Genomic DNA, 20,177 nt, shown 5'->3' with positions numbered 1-20,177 from the left:
AACCAACAATGCCTTAAATATTTCAATTGTACCATTAGACTTATGTTTAATCTTATTATTCCGTCTACATCTAGTCGAATGCTTTTTTGGGAGAAGATTCATCAAGGGCCAAGCTTGATTTTGCTCAAGAGCAAGTAGTCCCTTACTCACGACTTATTTCAAATAATCATATTTAGATGTCTTGGTAAAAAAAGTGAGGTCATTTTGACTTACATGAAGTAATATAACTTCATATAATTAATAGTTTCATTGGTTGAATTTGTCAGTACATAATTGTGTCCAATAATTTCCTCTAATGAAATGCTAGTGTGATTATAATTGTTAGATGTATAAACAAATGATTGATGCATACGAATATATCAACATTTATTAAAACAATAATGCATTGAATCTTTAAAATGAAAAGAAAAAAACCTTTATACCTTCCCTATATCCTAAAAAAGCACCAATTTGAGCTCTTGGAATGAGCTTGTCACATAAGACACCAAGGTACCAAGAAATGTTAAACACCCAAATTTAAATGGTTAAGATCTGGTGAATGATTATGTAAAATCTCATAGGAGGTTTTATTTTTAATAAAGGAGGCGGTGTCAAACACAACTAATATGGTGAACAAGTTATTTGTTACTGAAAAATTCATGCATAGAAAATTTAGGTTCATTGTCACTTCTCAAGATTTTTAAGTTGTCAATTTCATAACCAAGTTTAATTATAATGTTTTGTAAACTCACTCTTACTTATTATATTCCTTTAACAAACATATCAAAGTGAACCTTGTAAAGTCATCCACCAAGGTGATAAAATATTTGCAACTTTCTACACGCGAATTCCAAGTAGTTTTCGAGTATTAATATAATATTTCAAAAAAATTGTAGACTTGGTGTTGCAAAGAGAAAATTTTGCTTCTTTTGTTTAGCAAAGTGACATACATCACAAGTACAACAAATCAAAATTTCAATATAATAAAACGAGTCATTTGAAGCACATCTTCTCCAATAATGCCCCAACTTTGTTATTTCATTATCAATGTTAGCTCCATTTCCATTACAATGTAAAAAAAAAAGTTATCTTACAATTTGTATTTGTACTTCTCTTCATATAAGTTGGTATAAAAAACAAGTCAAGATAAATCAATTTGTGATTTTTAAATAACAGTAACAAGTTGTTGACATTGTTAATGCATTAGTTTCTTCCTTATTATGTGTCATATCTTCTTTATCAAATTTTATACTTAATCGAGACTTATTTAAAAGTAGAACAAATTGAAGAACAATAAACATTACATAATTTTCACTATGGTGAATATAATATATGTTGATCAGATTGTTTAAATGATAAATTTATCAACTAATGTCACAATAAAAAAAATTAAAGAAATACATAAATATAAAATAATAATAATAATAATAATAATAAAAGGTTAAAACATACATGAATGTTTGTGATTAAATTTAGTATAATTTGTCATTAAATAAATTTATAAAACCAAACATCAAAATAATATATAGTTTATTTTAATTCAATATAAAAATCATATAAAATCACACTAATAGATTATTATTATAAAATTGTTAAACATTTTATTGAAAATATTAAAAACATGATATAACTTGTTTAATAACTGTTGTTATATTTTCTAATTTTAACTTATATTCATTAATAAATCACACAATCTTATATATTAATTACATAATACAAATCACCCCAATTCGAAACGTTGGTTGGTTGAAAGGAGAGAAGAATAAGGCTTCTTGCGTGAAAAAGTGAAGACAAAAAAATGGTGCATGATTTGGTAGCATGGAAGCACAAAAACGTTATTGCTTCGGTTAGCATGGGCGAAAGGTAAAAAAGTTAGGATCGATGATGTTTTAAACTTGAAAAAAATAGTAAATTTATGAATCTATAAAAAGGAAACTATTAAAAAAAATAACGTTGGATTATAATGATAAAAAAGGATTGTTGTTTGGTGTTTTTGAAAACAGTTTGATAAATGATTGTAAGTAAAGTAGTTTATAATAATATTATAGAAAGTGAGTATTGACAAGACAAGGTGTATAAAACAGTAAAATGAAAATAGAAAAAAAAGAAAAGAAGCGGTAGAAGGAAGCAAGATAGATACAGTGGAGGCTGGGACTGCACTGCAATGCAATGCAACATCTGATGGACGTTTTGATTCTCGCGGGCTCCTTCACGTTCTTGTGCTGAGTAAAAAGCAATGACACAGAAGAGAGAGAGAAAGCAAAAGAGGAAAGAGATATAGCAAAAGAAGGAGGAGGAGAGAGAATTCGAAAGATAGAAAAAGGATCGGTTTGGTGCTGCGTTGCTCCACTCTCTCATTCTATCACCAACCTTTCTTTCATCTCAACTTCTTCCTCTCTCTCATGGCTCTGCACTTCCTCTTTCTCCTCTTCTTCCTCTCTTTTTCCTCTGCTTCCCAGCCTCGCAATCCCGAAGGTCAATAACCGTAACTCTCCCTGCTTTTAAGCTTCTCTTAATTCATATTGGTTATTTCTACTAACATCGCTCAATTGCAGTGGAGGCTTTGATGAACATAAAAGCAGCTCTCAATGATCCTCACGGCGTCTTGAACAACTGGGATGAATACTCCGTCGACGCTTGCAGTTGGACCATGATCACTTGCTCTTCTGATGACCTTGTCATAGGCCTGTTAGTACTATACTAAACGCTTTCTTTCTCTTTTCCTGCATTTTCTTTCTCACTTTCGTTTTTCTCTCTGCAGAGGAGCGCCTAGCCAATCTCTCTCTGGAACTTTCTCTCCAGCAATCGGAAATCTAACGAATCTTCGACAAGTGTTAGCACCTTCTCCTCTTTCCGACCTCTGCAACTTTTTTTCGTGTTTTTTTTTATGTCTCTAATCGTGTATCGGTTATCTACTGCTACATGGATAGCTGCCACGATTCTCGTTTCGTGCCGTTTTTAGACTTTTTTTTAATGTTTTTTATGGGGGTTGGAGTGTTCTGAAAGTGGTTTGATGGTTTAATGCAGATTGCTGCAGAACAACAATATCTCAGGCAATATACCGCCGGAACTTGGAGCGCTTCCCAAACTTCAGACATTAGACCTTTCTAATAACCTATTCTCAGGGGTGATTCCTGCATCTCTTAGTCAATTGAATAGTCTCCAGTACCTGTGAGTAATTATTGTTTCCTTGATTTTAGTCATCTTTTGCTAAAGAAAGTGCGGGAAATTATTTAAGCAACGATTGGCTAATGCCCACTAACTGTTCTTTTGTTGTTGACTTGCTTTTTTTTTTGTTGAGGTGTAAAGTTTATTATTTTATTTTTTGTGTTTTGAGATTCTGTTGCCTCTTTTTTGGATTCAAATCTTGTTTTGTAAATTATGTAATGCAATTTATTAATTTACTATTTCTTTGTCCACATTGGGAGCAGGAGGCTCAACAACAATAATTTGTCCGGATCCTTTCCCGAGTCACTGGCAAAAACCCCACAGCTTGCTTTCTTGTGAGTGTAGTTCCCTCTTCTCACACGTCAGTGTCTTGAAAATCGAAATAACCTGCCACTTGGTTCATTTCTTACTGTTTGTCAATTTCTTTGCTGAAACTATGATATGCTAAATCTATGCACTCAGGGACCTGTCTTATAACAATCTCAGTGGACCATTGCCCAAGTTCCCAACCAGATCATTCAAGTATGATCTCTCTTTTTGCTCATCTGTTTGTTTTGTGGACACGGTATTATATTATTTCAGTGTCAACTGTGCTTCTGTCCTAATTCACTGTTACTTCTGTTTGTTTAGTATTGTGGGGAACCCATTAGTTTGTGGGAGCAGCACTACTGAAGGTTGCTCGGGGTCAACAACCCTCATACCAATTTCCTTCTCGCAAGTGTCATCAGAAGGTACGTCCTTTTACCTCCCACCTTCACGGTTTCTCATTTTCTTTACACAACGTTTTTAATATGTATTTCATTTTTGTCTACAGGAAAACACAAGTCCAAAAATCTAGCAATAGCACTTGGGATCAGTCTTAGTTGTGCTTCTCTCATCCTCCTGCTTTTTGGACTATTTTGGTACAGAAAGAAACGACAGCACGGAGCCATCCTGTATATCAGTGGTGGGTAGTTTGCAACTGGGGTTCTTAGATTATATGGTACTGGATTGGTATTATCAAGGTATTAATATTTATGGCTTTGGTAATGTTGCAGATTATAAGGAGGAAGGAGTTCTTAGCTTGGGCAATCTAAAGAATTTCACTTTCAGAGAGCTTCAACATGCTACGGATAATTTCAGCTCCAAGAATATACTTGGTGCTGGAGGCTTTGGCAATGTCTATAGGGGGAAGTTTGGAGATGGCACGATGGTGGCGGTGAAAAGGCTGAAAGATGTAAATGGCAGTGCTGGCGAATCGCAGTTCCAAACAGAGTTGGAGATGATCAGCTTGGCAGTTCATCGCAATTTACTTCGCTTAATTGGCTATTGTGCTACATCTAATGAGAAACTTTTGGTTTATCCTTATATGTCTAATGGCAGTGTGGCCTCCAGGCTTAGAGGTTGGATATTCTCTCCATGCCAGTGCTCTTTTTTTGACTATATAATATGATATATTTTATTAGGTGCAATATTATCTACTTGTCCTTGTGGACCCTGTCTTAATCTGTGATCTATCCTTCATGTTTTGGCTTTCGTATTTTCGTGATTGAAGGGCCTTAATTCTCATTTCAAATTGCAATATAATATGGCTTGGGACGTTGGGCATTATTTCTTTTCCTTTCTTTTGTTTCAGTAAAGTAGTTTGCAATTTTAAGCCTACTTGTTAGTGTTAAGACATTTAAGCATGCACTCGTGCTTGCAATTTGTCATCAGTGTTCGCAATCTCGGTTCATTATATCAAATGAAATTTGCCAAATTGTTGTAATTTTGAATGATAGGTACGACTATAAACAGTAGTTGGGTAATTGATATCCTAATAAAACTCTGATTGGATTATTTCTTGTCAGGTTTTCAATAATGTTTATCTAGGCATCAGATCCCTACTTTTGTTATAATCATATATTCAACATTATTTGTTTCTTTATGGCTATTAGCAAGACTAGCTATAAAGCCAATGTACTTTTCCTTTAAATAGTACAATAATTGGAAAGTGTGGGAAGTTTTTCTTAACTACCAGTTTACCTTCTAGTTTTTCTATATTACCAGGGACGATTTAGCTATAATCTTAGTACTTTCGCTTTCTTTGTGGTTTAATATCATGTATGTTATATGATAGGCAAACCAGCTTTAGATTGGAACACTAGAAAGAGGATAGCTATTGGAGCTGCCAGAGGCCTTCTGTATTTGCACGAGCAATGTGATCCAAAGATAATACACAGAGACGTGAAGGCCGCCAATGTGCTTCTGGATGACTATTGTGAGGCTGTTGTTGGAGATTTTGGCCTTGCAAAGCTCCTTGACCATGCTGATTCCCATGTCACCACTGCTGTCCGTGGCACTGTTGGACACATTGCACCTGAGTACCTCTCCACAGGCCAATCATCTGAGAAAACAGATGTATTTGGATTTGGCATTCTCTTGTTAGAGCTCATAACCGGAATGACAGCACTCGAGTTTGGGAAAACGGTGAATCAGAAGGGTGCTATGCTAGAGTGGGTAAGTCATTCTCTTCAACCTAAACAGAACAATCATAGCATTCTAAAATATTTGACGTGATAATCTGGTAGTTAGTGAATATCTTTTTTCTTATTCAATATTAACTCTCCATTAGGAGTTCCTCGTGCACGATTTTCTCTGAACATGGTCTTTTTAATAATTTGCTGTGATCTGCACTGAGCAACAACTTCTACCAAAATGTCTTAATTTTATTTATGCATTTGTCTTAATGTATTGAATGCGCTAGTATGGAAAAGGGGAAAGGAAAATCAGTTCTTTAAATTTGTAGATTTGTTTTCTGACATGACTAGCAACTTCGATAAAAAAAAACCCTTGTCTATACTTCTGTCGTCTGGTATGTGCATTGTATTAGGCCTGACTGCTTTAACCAAATGCTCTTAATACTCAAAAAAACATGGTTAGTTATGTGTCACTGTGACTGGTCCAATATATTAGTTATTGTTGCTGTTGAGCAGTGGATGACTTCTGTGCTGCAGTTACGAAATAACAACAGGGACTTTTCTATCTAGAGCTGATGCTGGATGATTTTTTTTTTCTTGAATAGTTAGTTTGATATTAATGGAATACATAGTGAATATAGTTAGTTGCTATCTGTAAACCAAACTTCCCGGTCCCCCCTCCTCACAGAAAAAAAACCTACTGAGTGTTGAGTAGTTGTTGGTTGATACTAGCAGGCAATCTACCTGCTAGTACGTATCCTTGAAATAGATATCTGAAGGTTGGCTGAAAGCATTATGTACACTTCAGTTGATGAAAATTTGTTCGTATGTTGTGACAGGTTAGAAAAATACTACATGAAAAGAAGGTTGCAGTGTTGGTGGACAAAGAGCTAGGAAACAATTATGATAGAATAGAGGTGGGGGAGATGCTGCAAGTTGCTTTACTGTGTACTCAATATTTGACAGCCCACCGCCCTAAAATGTCTGAAGTGGTTCGAATGCTTGAAGGGGACGGGCTTGCTGAGAAGTGGGCATCATCACATAATTATGGTAATAACGACATGAACCCCAGCCACAGCAACAATGGTAGCGATAGTTCATCCCGCCCTACCTCTGCTTCGAAACATGATGATGATGTTCATGACCGTTCCAGCATGTTTGGCATGACAATGGATGATGATGATGAACAGTCTTTGGAATCCTATGCCATGGAACTGTCTGGTCCTAGATGAACAGTAAATGGGGGAAAGAAAACAGGAAGATAGGAAAAGGAGAAAAAAGGAGTTATATTGGTCATGAATCTGAAATTAGTTAGTTTTGGTTTTCTAGGATAATATAATCAAATCAAGTGTATATATATTCTAAAAAGTTTTGTCATATTGGGTATGTGTTGTAAATAAACAGTTTAGTACCAGTGCGCTTGTACCCATGTTCCTGTGTATTTGGGTGCAAAATATATATAATGGTAGAAAGTGTGGTAGGTGGGTGCGCTATACGCATATTAGACTTTGTATAGGGTTGGACAGGGAACATCATCAGATTCTTTGCTCTCGAGTGTGAAGCAGCATAGACAAAGAGGGTGTGTTCAGCAGAATGATATTTGACTGAAGATGAAGATGGGAATGCATTTCTCGCAGTGTCCTCTCATGTCTTGTTCATGTATGTTCAAACTTGGAAGTATCAGTGTGTGATGGTCAGTCTGAGCTTTTGAGCTGTTACGGGTCATTGTCAATCTGATGCTTTGCAGGGTCACTCTTGCTCTTTTTCTCCATTCGGTGTCTTTTCGTGTGTTCTTTTTTACCTTTCTGTCTTTGCTACTCGTATAGTGTTGGAAATTTTCCTTTTTCTCCCTTTGTATGATTTCCTTTGACTACAATACCTACTCCCAAACTATATCTTACTAACATGCTCTAAATGAATGGTTTATTGTGAAAGTATGCTAATTGTGATTATTGAGAGATTTATGTTTTAATTTGGATAATAGTTTAGTCACCAATTTTTTTGGGGGAGGGGGTGGGTAAATGGTGCATAAGCACTGACTCTAGCACACAAACTCAAGAGACAGGGAGAGAAACTACTGAGATCCTGAGTCATCACCTCCTGAGTTACTTTTAAACTTTAATAAAGGATCCTCTTACCCAATCAGCGCCATTGTTATGCAATTTTTTCGCTTTTTGCACTGTTTTCCTTTTCTTCAAGTGACACCGCTCTATGTTTTTAAACGTTGTTTAAAAAAAAACCAGTTATTGTTGGTGCTTTTTGTACGAAAATTTATTCTTCCTTAACGTTGGAGTTGATCTACAAAGCTACTTCTGAAATTTAGATTCCATAAATAATATAAACCTTTTTTAAAAATTTAAAATACTGGGTTAAATTCTCTTTTAGAAACTTAATCTCGGGAGTAACTAAAAAGTCATCACTGAAAATTTAAATTTTGGAATGTTAAATTCTGTTTTAAAATATCAATTCATAAATGATTTGAAAAATTTATTTCGGATGACTGATATGCTCCGAAATTAAAATATCGGAAAAAGTAAAAGATACCCATCTTGTTTTTAAAGGGGTATTTTTGTGATAACAAAAAGGAAATAAGTATTAAAACCATTACCAGAAAAGGCGATGCAAAAATCAACCACCTATCGTCAGAATTCCTGGTTTCATTGTCCATGCCCTGTCTTACAAGTTGAATTTTGTTAAAAAAAATGGGAAATGGATATTATATTTTTAAATAAAAAATAATGTTTATAAAAATTAATATAGATTTAACATATCAATTCTAGAAAAAAAATGTTGTGTAGTGAAAATGTAAAATAGTTTTACATTGTCATTATATTTATAATGACCGTACATATATTTGAATGGAGTACATCTTTAATCTTTATCAAATGTTAAATCTCACATAAATTTATCTTCAACAATACTTATTTTTAGTTTTAAATTTCTTTAGTTGTATGTAATTCACATAATTCTTCATCTTTCTTTTTTATTAACAAAACTAACATTCTTCATGGAGACACTTGGATCAGATAAACCTTTTCTCTAGCAAATCTTGAATTTGCTTTTTCAACTCCAACTTAGTCGGAGCCATCTTACATGGTGCATATCAATAAAAAAAACTCTATTTCTCTTTTAGAGATAATCAAGTACTTCTTTTACAAACACATTCATAAACTCCTCTACTACTGAAATATTATTCACATGGATTTCATTATTAACTCTCATCTAAGTAAATATCACAAAAACGTCTAGCTCCATCTTTCAACTCATTCCACTCGTTATGCATACATAAACTCTAACTCTTTGGAGTCTGGAAATACCATTTTTTCTTGTGTTGTGACCGCACTTGTCTTGTGTTAATGGGGTATAAAGTATATTTTTGTTGATTTATCATAGCCTTCCCATTGGAAGACACTCCATTGAAGTTGGAAATTATCTGATACACTTAGGAGTCACAATCTTTTTCACCAAATGCCTTAGACCCTCTTCAAATTTGTACACTTCCAAACCTTTAACGTATTCTGAGTGTAGAATATGGTTAGGTACTCAACCTTAGTTGCGTAAGAATTCACAGGCACATTTCCCTATTCTAGCTTAAGAAACTCAATCTCTTTTAAACTTTGTGCTGTTAGGAAAATATTTCTCAAAGAACCTCAACTTGAAACTTTTCAAATTTAACTTCCATACTTTTATCGTGCTCTCATCCACTAAAACTCTGCTTCCCCATACAACATATAAGTTGCAAATGCTAACTTCTTATCTTTAGTACAAGAGGTTGCCTTCAAAATCTTCTCCACCTCTTTATTCCACTTATTAGCCTAGTTAGGAGTGGCCTTGCCACTAAATTTTGGAGGGTTATGCCTCATGAGTTAAGTTAGTCCCAACTACTCCAAAGGATAACTGGAGGAAGGAGTTGATGCAACCATCCTCATTATTTTCCACAATCGCATGATTGCTTGATGATTATAAGTCATTGTCATGTTGAATAACATTAGTCATCATCTTAATAGCCTTAACTATCTGTCTGATATCAAAAGATGGTCGAAGTGGAGGATGCGGTCTAAAAGGCATTCTATAAAACATAAGAGAAAAGTTTAAGAACTATCTCAAAATTCTCAATCAATACATGAACTTTCTAAACAGATAACACGCACAACTAAAACATAATAACCATCATTTATTTGTCTTTCTCTTCTTATTCTTTTCATGTTTCGTTTCTTCATACCCGTTCTTTCCTCTTTTTTTTTTCTCTCTCTCTTCTTTTGTTTTATTTTCCTTCTTCTCTCTTTTCTCTCTTCATTTTTTTCTTCCATTTTTTTTCATGTGTTTTTTGAATTTTCTTTTTCTTTTGGATTTTGTTTTATATATATATATATATATATATATATATATATATATGTGTGTGTGTGTGTGCATATTCAATAATGATAATAGTGTCACCAAAACGATTTTGATAGGCCTATTGATTAAAACTCTTGAATTTTTAATTAATTGAATTTCGCCCAATGAGTATTTTGGTCACCCAACGACTCTACATAATTCAATTTTTTTGTAGAATATATCAAATGATCCAATTGGTTAAAATTGAGTTTTTTCATCATTTCTTATGCCTAACACGACATATTTTGTTCCAAAATAACAAGAATTTGAACAAATTTAACCCAAATGAAATATTTCAACTTTTAACTACTGAAATATACAACATAACTCATTTAAAATTTATTCACCCAAACTATATTTTTTTTTATCTTAAACACTTTCATATTTTTAATATCTCAAGCATACCATACATAACTAAACTAGATTCTTCACAAGAAATATTTAATCATATTACATTATATCACCAAACATTCATCTCAAGATTCAAACAATATATTTAAATAACACACTTTTTTTTTATAAAATCAAATATTGTATTCACGTCACTTTCATATTCATACCATCTACCCTAAGGTACTATAAAAAAAATATAACCAGCTTACTTACATTTTAAATTGTTTATACAAGTTTAATTTCTCAACTTCTCTATTTTCATAACAAAATTAAACATGTAGAAAAGACTATAATCAACAATCTAAACATGTATTTACGCTCCTAAACCAATAGAACTTCATCTTTGTCCTAAAAATAATACATGAAACATAAAACATAAAAACCATAAGCATGCAACCAATTCCAAAAACTAGCTCAAGAAAAGAAGGTAAAGAGAAATTTACAGAAAAATAATGTATAATGTTTGATCGGAGTTAATTGTTGTACTCTCTATCAGAATTTCTAAGATGGACTCTCATCTAGAAAAATATTAACATATTCTACAAGAATTTATAGAAAAAAATATTTTAAGAAAATGATAATTTTTTAAAAATAAAGAGTGAATTTCAAACTCTTATATTGACACTTAAAAATTCAATTTTATTTCTATAGTATTTCGTGTTTTACTAATAAAAATACTAGTGCGACAACTCTGTGGATCCGTGTTTTCTACGTAATAAAATAAGATATTTAACATAATTAAAAAATTATCACAAAAAAGAAGATAGTAAAAACATATCTATAAACAAGAACAGTTATAAAAGTTTGTCGTATTTAATTATTATTATATATAATAAAATAAATAATTAAAATGTTTAATCATAATAAAAAATTGATTTGATTTCTCTCTCTCTCACACACACACACACACACATATATATATATATATATATTTCAAATACATCATCATCTCTTATACTTTGTTGTCAAATAAACGGTTTAACAAATTATAACTAGTAAATATAAATTGTTTTTGAATGTATATTTTATTTTTAAAATTCAAATACACTTTAAAAATGCATATTATGTATTCTCTTATTGTTTTAATGTCAATTGTTTTAACTTTTTTTTATCTCTTTCGGTCTATTATTATCCTCATTTAAATATCAATATTTTGATAAAAAAAACATCAATTATTTAAATTATTTATCATATATCTAAAATGCAATTTATTTGTTAAAATATTTGTTACTAAAAATTATTTATTTGTAATATAATTTATATCTTTAGATATTTATTAAAAATTGATTGAAAATTGCAACTAACCTGATATATTTGATTTGAATTGGGTGAAACAATATATCTTAAGACGGAGATTTGACTTATAAATAAAAAATAACGGTGAAATATCAAAATTCTTAACCATCATCTATAAATACCTATGAGAAAAAAATCAGAAGAAGCGAGTGGGACAAGGTATCTATTTGGTTTGTGAATGGTGATTATAGGTAGGGATTAGGGAAGCTTGGAGCAGCACTGAAACTGCAAACCCATTTGTAATTGAAACTCAATTCAATGGCCAATCATTCTTCTTCTTCCTCTATCCTCTGCGCTTCTTTCAACCAGGACTTTAGGTCAATTCATGCTCTTTCAATTTCTTCATTTTTCCTCCAAAATTCCATTCAAATTTATTTATTTTTTTCTTCTTTTTTTTTGTAGTTACTTTGCTGTTGGCACCAGGGATGGTTTTAGAATATTTGATACCAATACAGGAAAACTCTGCTATGAAAGAGGTAAATTCCATTCAATTGATTAATGGTTTTTTTTTTTTGAATTTAATTTCTTAACGTTCCCCCTTCCTTCCCGCAGCTGTTGGAGCTTTTGTTATTGTGGAGATGCTGTTTAGCTCCAGTCTTCTTGCTATCGTTGGTGCTGGTGATCAGGTACTGTACTCATGATTACTCAACAAACTTTGCCGTTTGGGCATGGACTTGAGCTTTGACTTTTTTTGGTTGATTGTCTATTTACATGTACATGCAGCCATCTTTGTCCCCTCGCCGTCTCTGTTTGTTCAATAAGATCACGGGCGCTGCTCTTAAAGAATTGAACTTTCTAACTTCCATACTTGCTGTTCGCATGAATAGACAAAGGTCAAACCTCCATCTTCACTGTCGGACATTTCTTTTTTTTGATAAAATCATACACTGTTGTGTTTTTAATATTGGAATATGAAATGGGCATCAAGCATTCGTGAAGCCTGGTGGGGGGTTGATCTCTGAAACAATGATTATTTAGGTATATATGATGAATGCATCAACGATGTTTTCCTAATACTCAGTGTAGCACTGCCAAATGCTTATTTTTGTGTATTTTTGTAAGGATGAATGTTGCTGTTGTAATTATGCTGACTAATGGTTATTTTTCCTCTATGATATCTGTGAGGTTACTGTATGTCTTGGAACTTATATTCTTGCAAAATTTCATATTGTTGGGACGGAATGGGGCAACTGTTAGTTCTTTAGTTAGTTAGAAAGATTGGTTACACCAGCAGGGGAAACTAAGACTCAGATTAGGGGTTTCATTCTGAATTTGATAGTTTGTGAGTGAAAGGAGAAATCCTTTTTGAAAGCGGAAATCGTGCAGGAGAGACTCTCCTCTGTTCTATTCTCAATCATTTAACAAAATCATTAATTTCTTTTCATTTGTTTCCATCTATCGTGCCCTTTCTTCTCACTTGGTTTGTAACATATAAAGTAGCAGAACTAAGGAGAACATTTGGGACTTGTCTGTGGGTTGTTTTGGTCCAAATTTGCTTAACATTCAGGTGACTCAAATGAGAATGTTTACAAAATTGGTGTTCTGTATTGTTTCCAGAGCTTTGTATGTGTTCATTGTGTAGTAGACACATACGGTCAGTTTATTATTTTGTTAGTTTATATTGAGCACTAATACTTGCTAGTCTACAAGTTTTGGATTCAGCTACTTTCCTATAGGTCTTAATTTTTTTAGTTATTATACTTTTTTCAATAAATTTTTTTGTCAAGTCCTATTACCTTCTTTGACCACTAATATTACTCTAATCTCTCTGTTTCTCCATAATGCAGACTTGTTGTCATTTTACAAGACAAAGCATATGTATATGAAATAAATAGTCTCAGTATTGTAGACATTATTGACACAGTGCCAAATATTAAAGGTGAGGCTAGAATCAATGTGGGCCATAATTTCATTCAATTGGATACTTTAATTGTTAATTGTAGTTGGTAGGTACTTGTTAGATTATGATTCTATTATTATTCTCATCAGATTGCAACAAACATGGTGAATTAAACTTTTAATCATGCCAACAAACTGCTATATTATGCGTATAATTTTCTGAGGCAATTTTTCCCCACAGGGATTTGTGCTTTTTCCCCTTGTTTGGATGCTTGCTACTTGGCTCTTCCTGCCAGTACTACCAAAGGATCTGCATTGTTGTATAATGTCATGAATCGTCATTTACACTGTGAGGTTATACATAAATTTCCTTCTGAATAGTGTTAAATGACTTTGTTACCATAAAATTCATGAATGTTTTACTTTTGTATCATCCTATCTTGTAGCCTCAAGCTAGTGAGATGATAAAAACTTATGCTTTACGTTTTTGAATTTTTAGTAATAATCAATTTTTATTTACCGTCTTCATGATTTGGCATATCTTGTTTATTCTAATTTGTTAATATATTAACCAGTTACATTGCATTTGTATCGTTCTAATTTGTTAAAATGCCTACTTGCATTGTGGTGAGTTTAACTGCTCATCAGCAATTCACTTATTTTATCTTCTGACAGTGATATTTTTTTTTAATGGTTGACGTATGAGCTAAGATATGGTTGTTTATATCTTTTACCTATATTCATAAACATTATTATCAAACATGAATTACAGATTGATGCTCATCGTTCACCATTGGCTGCAATGGCTCTTTCTTCTAATGGAATGTACATAGCTACAGCATCTGAGCAAGGTACCATAATCAGAGTTCATTTGGTGTCAGACGCAACAAAGGTGATGAATAGAAGTCAATTTTTCTAAATATTGATAGGGAATATTAGTGGTGTGTCAACCGTTATTTCTTAAACGTTTCAGTATTTTTTTTTCTCCTCAAAACTACACCAATTTAATTTTGGTCATAAAATATCAGTTTATGGTACAGTTCTCTGGTAGGTCTTTTTAAATTATATCAAAACACAGTCCCTTAACTAAGAATGCTGATTCAAGTGTGTGAATTCTCATAATATTAGCTGGCAATGTTCCTAAATTGATTTTGCACCATGGACATATATCCTCTATTTTATATTTTGCCTATGTACTATCTAATAGGAAATTTATGCTATTAGTATTTATACAGTTATGCATTTGTGGCAGTTTCTGTATTCAATGGGCATTTGGTATTGGTTGTGTTTGAGAGAGAAACGCTCTCTGTTGGGACTTGGGCCTTTATATTTGTAAATTGAGAGAGTGGTTAATTGGTCTTCTGCAATTCCTTGATTCTAACTCTCTCCCTCTGTCTCTGTTCAATTGTCTTCTATGTGGATGACTCTTAAAGATAAGAGAGTTGTATATTTTAAGTGAATAGGCTGTTAATCCTCCTGTTGTTTTCTCATATCCTCTTTTAAGGTTGTGCACTGTCTGTCTACCAGATGAATCTTTGGATAGAACACCAATTGATAAACTAATAAAATACATTACTGGACACAGAAATCATACATAATACATGAATACAATTGCTGTTCCAGAACAAGTGTCCTACCAAGGGTATTGTTCGCCCACAACCTGCAAAAAACAACACACTTGCCTAATAATACATACTATTATGTTGGTTTTCTTATAATTCAATTCCTCAGCTTTTATTCTGTTAAGCTTTTCTGGATCACTTAAATTCAATTTGTAATTCATAAATACTTATTTTGGTAATATTTAGAAACCTAATGATGTTTTGATTGCTTTCTTGCTCCAGTGATAATCTCTTTTGCTTGACACAAATCCTGATTGACAATCTCAAAGACATGACTATATTTGATGCCGTACATGTCTTGAAATTCTGGTTACATTCAGTAGATGTTATTCATGACTTTGGATTTTTACTAAATAATTAAATATGTAGACACAGATTTGGTGACCAAAGTCTAGTTACATTGTTTTTTTCTAACCATGTTATTGAAGGTAAACATGTAAAGTCTCTAACATAAATTGAACCATGGAACCAAATATTTTCCTCTAATGTAATGCTTTTTTTTTCAAGTGTTATTTTTTTGAAGCAATTCATACAGGGTTATATTCATTTTGAATTGTATACCTTGTAGCAGTTTTATACTTTTAATTTTAGGTGTTACTATTTTACTTTAACTGTTAAACTGACATGTTTTTCGGCAGTCATATAGCTTTAGAAGGGGGACATACCCGTCTACTATATTTTCTCTGACATTTGGACCATCAAAGCAGCTTCCAGATATTCTTGCAGCCTCAAGTTCTTCTGGTTCTATTCATCTTTTCACTCTTGGATTTGCTTCACATCCAAGGTGAGAATTGCAATTTAAAATATTCTTCCCCACTTTCCATCTTTTTGGCTACTTTATGGTTGTACTTAGTGAATACCATCTTATAAGTTTAGGTAGCTTTAGTTCAATGTTATATAGCCAGTCTATTTTAAATTTAGAGCAACGTTATTTATCTTGTTTGACTCAGTTACCACTCAAATGGACCAGCAAGCATGAGAGACCTCTCATAATGAAAACTTCAACTTTGATTCTCGTTCATATTTGGAGACAGTTAAGGGCCAAATAGTACTGAAAGGAATATGTGGTTGCATGATAGTGATTTCGTGATAAAATGTGTACAACCTCTGTAGCTGATTTTAGTTTTGCATATAATCTTGATTAGCTTCCTTTGCTCTTTGAAAAAAATTCTTTCCGATATTTTTTCCCTTAATTATTTTGCCACCTCTGAAATTGATTTGGGATGTCATCTTATGTATATTTGGTGACTTCAGCAGGAGCAAGAGTTCAAGTGGCTTTCTAGGATCTATAATTCCTGGTGCTGTGAGTGATGTACTAGATCCTGCTTATCATCACGTACTTCATAATACTGTTCCTGCAGGGGTGAAAAGGTGCAGTATTTGTACGCTATGTAACTTTTTTTTATATTGACCTTTTTAAACCTTGGAACTATTTCATGTGATCTTTATTTTTCATAATTTGAAATACTTTCTTTACCTTTAGATTTTATTGTGTTATACGAACCAACCTTGTTGAGGTCTATGATCATATATGTGTATGAAATTTGCATATTTAGAATTATTTTTTAACATCTTCTATTTGTCTTACAGCTATATAGTAATTCGCAAGGTTGAAAATTTGACCAACTCCTCATCATCTGAACTCCTAGCTTGTAGGTGAGTTCTCATTATTGATCTTGGTCTCAGATGACAATCCACTGGAACACTTTATTTGATATCCCCGTTTTACCCCCATTCACTCATTGCTTAGTTTTGGCTTTGTCCTCTTAAATTAATGATCTGCTGCTGATAGATTAAATTGAGATTCTGCTCGTGTTGTGTTAGCTTTTAAAGTATTTGCTTATAATATGTAGCTTCATTTGCCTCTTTAATTTTAAGCTTCTCTTTCACGTGGAACTAGGTTTACTGAAACGCTTTATGACTTCTTTCTTGATCATTGACATTAAGTATTTAATGTAATGCCTTGTGTTTCTGTTTTTCTCTTGGACTGTGTTCTAGTTTGCTGACATTGATATTTCATCTATGTATATCCATGTCCCAGATGTTTTAAACTAGAACTGTGCAATGTTAGGTTGCTCGGATTAAATGAGAACTCATAATCCAAATGTTAATTTGGTGGTTTGATAAAAATCAAAGTGCGTTATAAAGGTGTAGAACTATTAAAAGTAAAAAAAAAAAAGTTGTATACCATGTAACTAGATGGTCCCTTCAAAGCTATTGCCGTTGAAGTGGCACTTCTTTGTTGGGTTTACAATAAAGTTATATGGCCAGCTGTGTAGCATTAAGAATTTATCACACCATTTTTTCTAGACATTTTCTTTCATAACTTACCTTTCCGTCCGTGTTTCATATATCTTTTGATATCAATTTCATTTGCTATAGTCTTCACGGTTTTTTTATTTACTTTCCAGAGCCATTTTGTCGGTAATAACTTCTAACGGATTCTTCAAGGAATACAACTTAAGCATTAATGCCCGGAATGAATTATCTTGGGCTTTAGGGCGTGAGTTCAATCTGTGATCCAGGACAAGCTACCAGGAGTGACAAAATACTGTTTATAGCGAACCATCTATAATTGTAAAGCTTGAGGAATTGCATTCTACACTCAATCTTCCAGAACTGCCACTGCTACCAACATTGAAGTGTGAGTCAGAATCTCTCAGAGCTGGCTGCCATCATGAGTGTGTTATTTGGAAGAAGCAGTGATACAAAATTCCGTACAAGATATGTGTATAAAGTAAAAACTTCATTTATTTTGCTCTACCACAATGCAAGGGAAGTACGTTTACGTATTTATAATCTGGGTCTCCAATGTTAGATTAGTTTATCATGTGGGAAGTGTCTTGCACAACCCAAATTACTACTCATGTTACATACTCACTATTTTGGTCATCTTCCAAAAATGTAATTATCAATGTTTGAAAGGAAGTATTTGGAGGCACGGTTCACTTTGTGAATTTGTCAAAAGATCCTAAGGCCACATAAGAGAAATGTCAGACTTAGCAAAGGAATCAAATGCTTCATTAGCTCCTCTAAACTCTATTATGACTACACCTCACCACTTCATAACACATGTAAATCACCACAACTTTTCGGGAGAAGATTAATGGCATAGAGAGTTTAAAGAGATTACAATCATCCAAAAACTCCATGCTAGATTCAATCATGCCAAATACCCCCATAACTCTCCAGCTAAAACAGACAATAACCTAAATTAGCCAAACAAGAAAATGCCATTATCATCTCGAATCACTAAGCTAAAAGGATACTTTAACACAGAATTGATCTCAGATAGCCGTCACAATTAAGGCTTATATCTCCAAACAAATAAATAATCCTGACACTCTTGTAAGAGTAGTCTCCAGAAAAAACCAACCTCTCTAAGTTTGTTAAGTGATAAAGTTTCTCTCTGCATGTATATACAACACTTAAATAATAGAATTCGGTAGTTTATCACACCATATTTATTCTATATATTTCTAGATACTTGAATTTTAGCTAACATTTTCTCTTTTTATAATTCACTCAAAAGTAATTTTAGACCATTTTTTTTTCTAAAATAAAAACACAAACTTATTCTCATTAGTAAAATTAGTATAATGTTTTTTAGTATTTTTTTTATTCCTTTTATTTGAAAATAAACTTATTTTGGAAAAATGAAACAAATATCATTAAAATATCTAATTCTGAACTCTCTTTTTTCATTAAAATAGCTTTAAAATATTCTTAAGAATCTCAAATTTCTTTTTTTTTATCAGCGAGAATCTTTTTCTTAATGCATTAAAAGATGTCCCCCTAACTTTTTTCAAATAAACATAATGCAAATATTTTCTTCTTAATTGAATGGATACACTGATATTTTATATTTCATAAAAATGATATATTAATTATTATTTTAGACAAAATTATACATACATTTGCGGTTATATATGCAATGAAGTGAACAGTTAGATCTCAACAGGAGCCCCTTATCTAAAAAATGTAGAGACATGTATAGTTAATGAAAATAAAGATATAAACATCTCTTCAAATATTGTATACAAAGAAATATTTTAAAATTTATAACTATGTTTTAAATTATATATTTGCTTTTAAATTTATGGTATTAAAAAATACGCAACTTAAATTATATAGTTTATGCTTAAACTGTATTTGATATTTAAACAACATAAACATGTTACTCTCATGAAATTTCATAAAAAATATTAAAAATATTTATGTGAAGAATTTACAAAAAAAAAAACTTCAGCAATTTTCAAAAACACCCTTAAACCCATCTAATATATACCTATTTTTTATATCTTAATTATAAATCTTTGAATGTCAAATGCACAGTAATTAACTTGATTTGATTTTGTTTAAAATAGGATGAACATTAAGTTCAATATGATTCATAAGAGGTTTTGTCTCTTTCACTACTTTTCTTTGTAACTTTAACCAATTAATAAAATGTTAATTTAGTAATTTAATGTAACCATTATTTTATTTAATATATAGCACTTTATTTGAACAATTTTTTTTCCAAAATAGACTATTTTTTTTACGATCTAAACAAATATATAATTAAAAAAAATCTAACAACCAGATGTTAATTTAGTAATTTAATGTAATCATTCTTTTTTAACTGTGCTAAACCAATAGTTTTTTTAAATTAATTTCTTAAATATATCATAAAATACATTTAAATACAACAATTTTTAAATTCATATATATTAAATTTATACCACTATTGATATAATTTAATTATTCTTACTTAAGTTTGGAGAGATTATGTCAATGCTAATTTTTTTATGTCATATTATGATTTTTAAGAATGTGTTTAATTGCAGAATACATTAAAATACAGTCCTTTTTAAAATCAATATATGCTAATATTAATATAATTTAATTTAAATTTTTTTTTACTTAAATTTATTTGATTGGACAGGTATATATTTGTTTATATTTATTCTTATCTACTAAATAAAAATTCATATTTATAGATGTAAAATTTTTGGTCTCATATCTGAACTTGAATAGGTATACCCGTACTAGTCCAAAATGTTTGTAAAATAATCCTTTTAAA

General features: G+C 31.9%; 2 protein-coding genes across 3 annotated transcripts; both read left to right on the top strand.

Moving 5' to 3' along the window:
- Nucleotides 1–2,054: 2,054 nt before the first annotated feature.
- LOC137807408 (probable LRR receptor-like serine/threonine-protein kinase At2g23950) lies at nt 2,055–7,519 on the top strand. Its single transcript, XM_068608043.1, has 11 exons — nt 2,055–2,454; nt 2,535–2,667; nt 2,741–2,812; nt 3,007–3,150; nt 3,411–3,482; nt 3,610–3,669; nt 3,778–3,878; nt 3,962–4,093; nt 4,185–4,529; nt 5,246–5,625; nt 6,425–7,519. Exons 1-11 carry the CDS (start codon nt 2,382–2,384, stop codon nt 6,815–6,817), a joined length of 1,905 nt encoding a protein of 634 aa, XP_068464144.1. The 5' UTR covers nt 2,055–2,381; the 3' UTR covers nt 6,818–7,519.
- Nucleotides 7,520–11,748: 4,229 nt separating this feature from the next.
- On the top strand, nt 11,749–18,060 carry LOC137807407 (autophagy-related protein 18b). 2 transcript variants are annotated; one of them, XM_068608042.1, is made up of 11 exons: nt 11,749–11,968; nt 12,054–12,127; nt 12,204–12,277; nt 12,375–12,484; nt 13,439–13,530; nt 13,732–13,844; nt 14,263–14,382; nt 15,751–15,896; nt 16,370–16,483; nt 16,703–16,768; nt 17,524–18,060. In XM_068608042.1, the coding sequence occupies exons 1-11, from the start codon at nt 11,910–11,912 to the stop codon at nt 17,630–17,632; spliced, it is 1,077 nt and encodes a 358-aa protein (XP_068464143.1). In that variant the 5' UTR covers nt 11,749–11,909; the 3' UTR covers nt 17,633–18,060. The 2 variants fall into 2 exon arrangements, with proteins under 2 accessions (XP_068464143.1, XP_068464142.1); XM_068608041.1 differs by having other exon boundaries at nt 16,367–16,483.
- The last annotated feature ends 2,117 nt before the right edge of the window (nt 18,061–20,177 follow it).

This window comes from Phaseolus vulgaris, chromosome 3, assembly GCF_000499845.2.
Source record: "Phaseolus vulgaris cultivar G19833 chromosome 3, P. vulgaris v2.0, whole genome shotgun sequence".
Taxonomy (NCBI): Eukaryota; Viridiplantae; Streptophyta; class Magnoliopsida; order Fabales; family Fabaceae; genus Phaseolus; species Phaseolus vulgaris.
Note: the sequence above shows the minus strand (reverse complement) of the source record. Positions and strands in the feature narration are given on the sequence as shown.

What these genes read in the sequence shown, in the direction of transcription:
- LOC137807408 (XM_068608043.1), top strand. Translation starts at nt 2,382, where the DNA reads ATGGCTCTGCACTTCCTCTTTCTCCTCTTCTTCCTCTCTTTTTCCTCT. An exon ending in CTCGCAAGTGTCATCAGAAG is followed by an intron (nt 3,879 to 3,961) that starts GTACGTCCTTTT and finishes TTTTGTCTACAG; the next exon opens with GAAAACACAAGTCCAAAAAT. An exon ending in AGCCATCCTGTATATCAGTG is followed by an intron (nt 4,094 to 4,184) that starts GTGGGTAGTTTG and finishes GTAATGTTGCAG; the next exon opens with ATTATAAGGAGGAAGGAGTT.
- LOC137807407 (XM_068608041.1), top strand. Translation starts at nt 11,910, where the DNA reads ATGGCCAATCATTCTTCTTCTTCCTCTATCCTCTGCGCTTCTTTCAAC. An exon ending in AAAACTCTGCTATGAAAGAG is followed by an intron (nt 12,128 to 12,203) that starts GTAAATTCCATT and finishes TCCTTCCCGCAG; the next exon opens with CTGTTGGAGCTTTTGTTATT. An exon ending in GTTCCTGCAGGGGTGAAAAG is followed by an intron (nt 16,484 to 16,702) that starts GTGCAGTATTTG and finishes TTTGTCTTACAG; the next exon opens with CTATATAGTAATTCGCAAGG.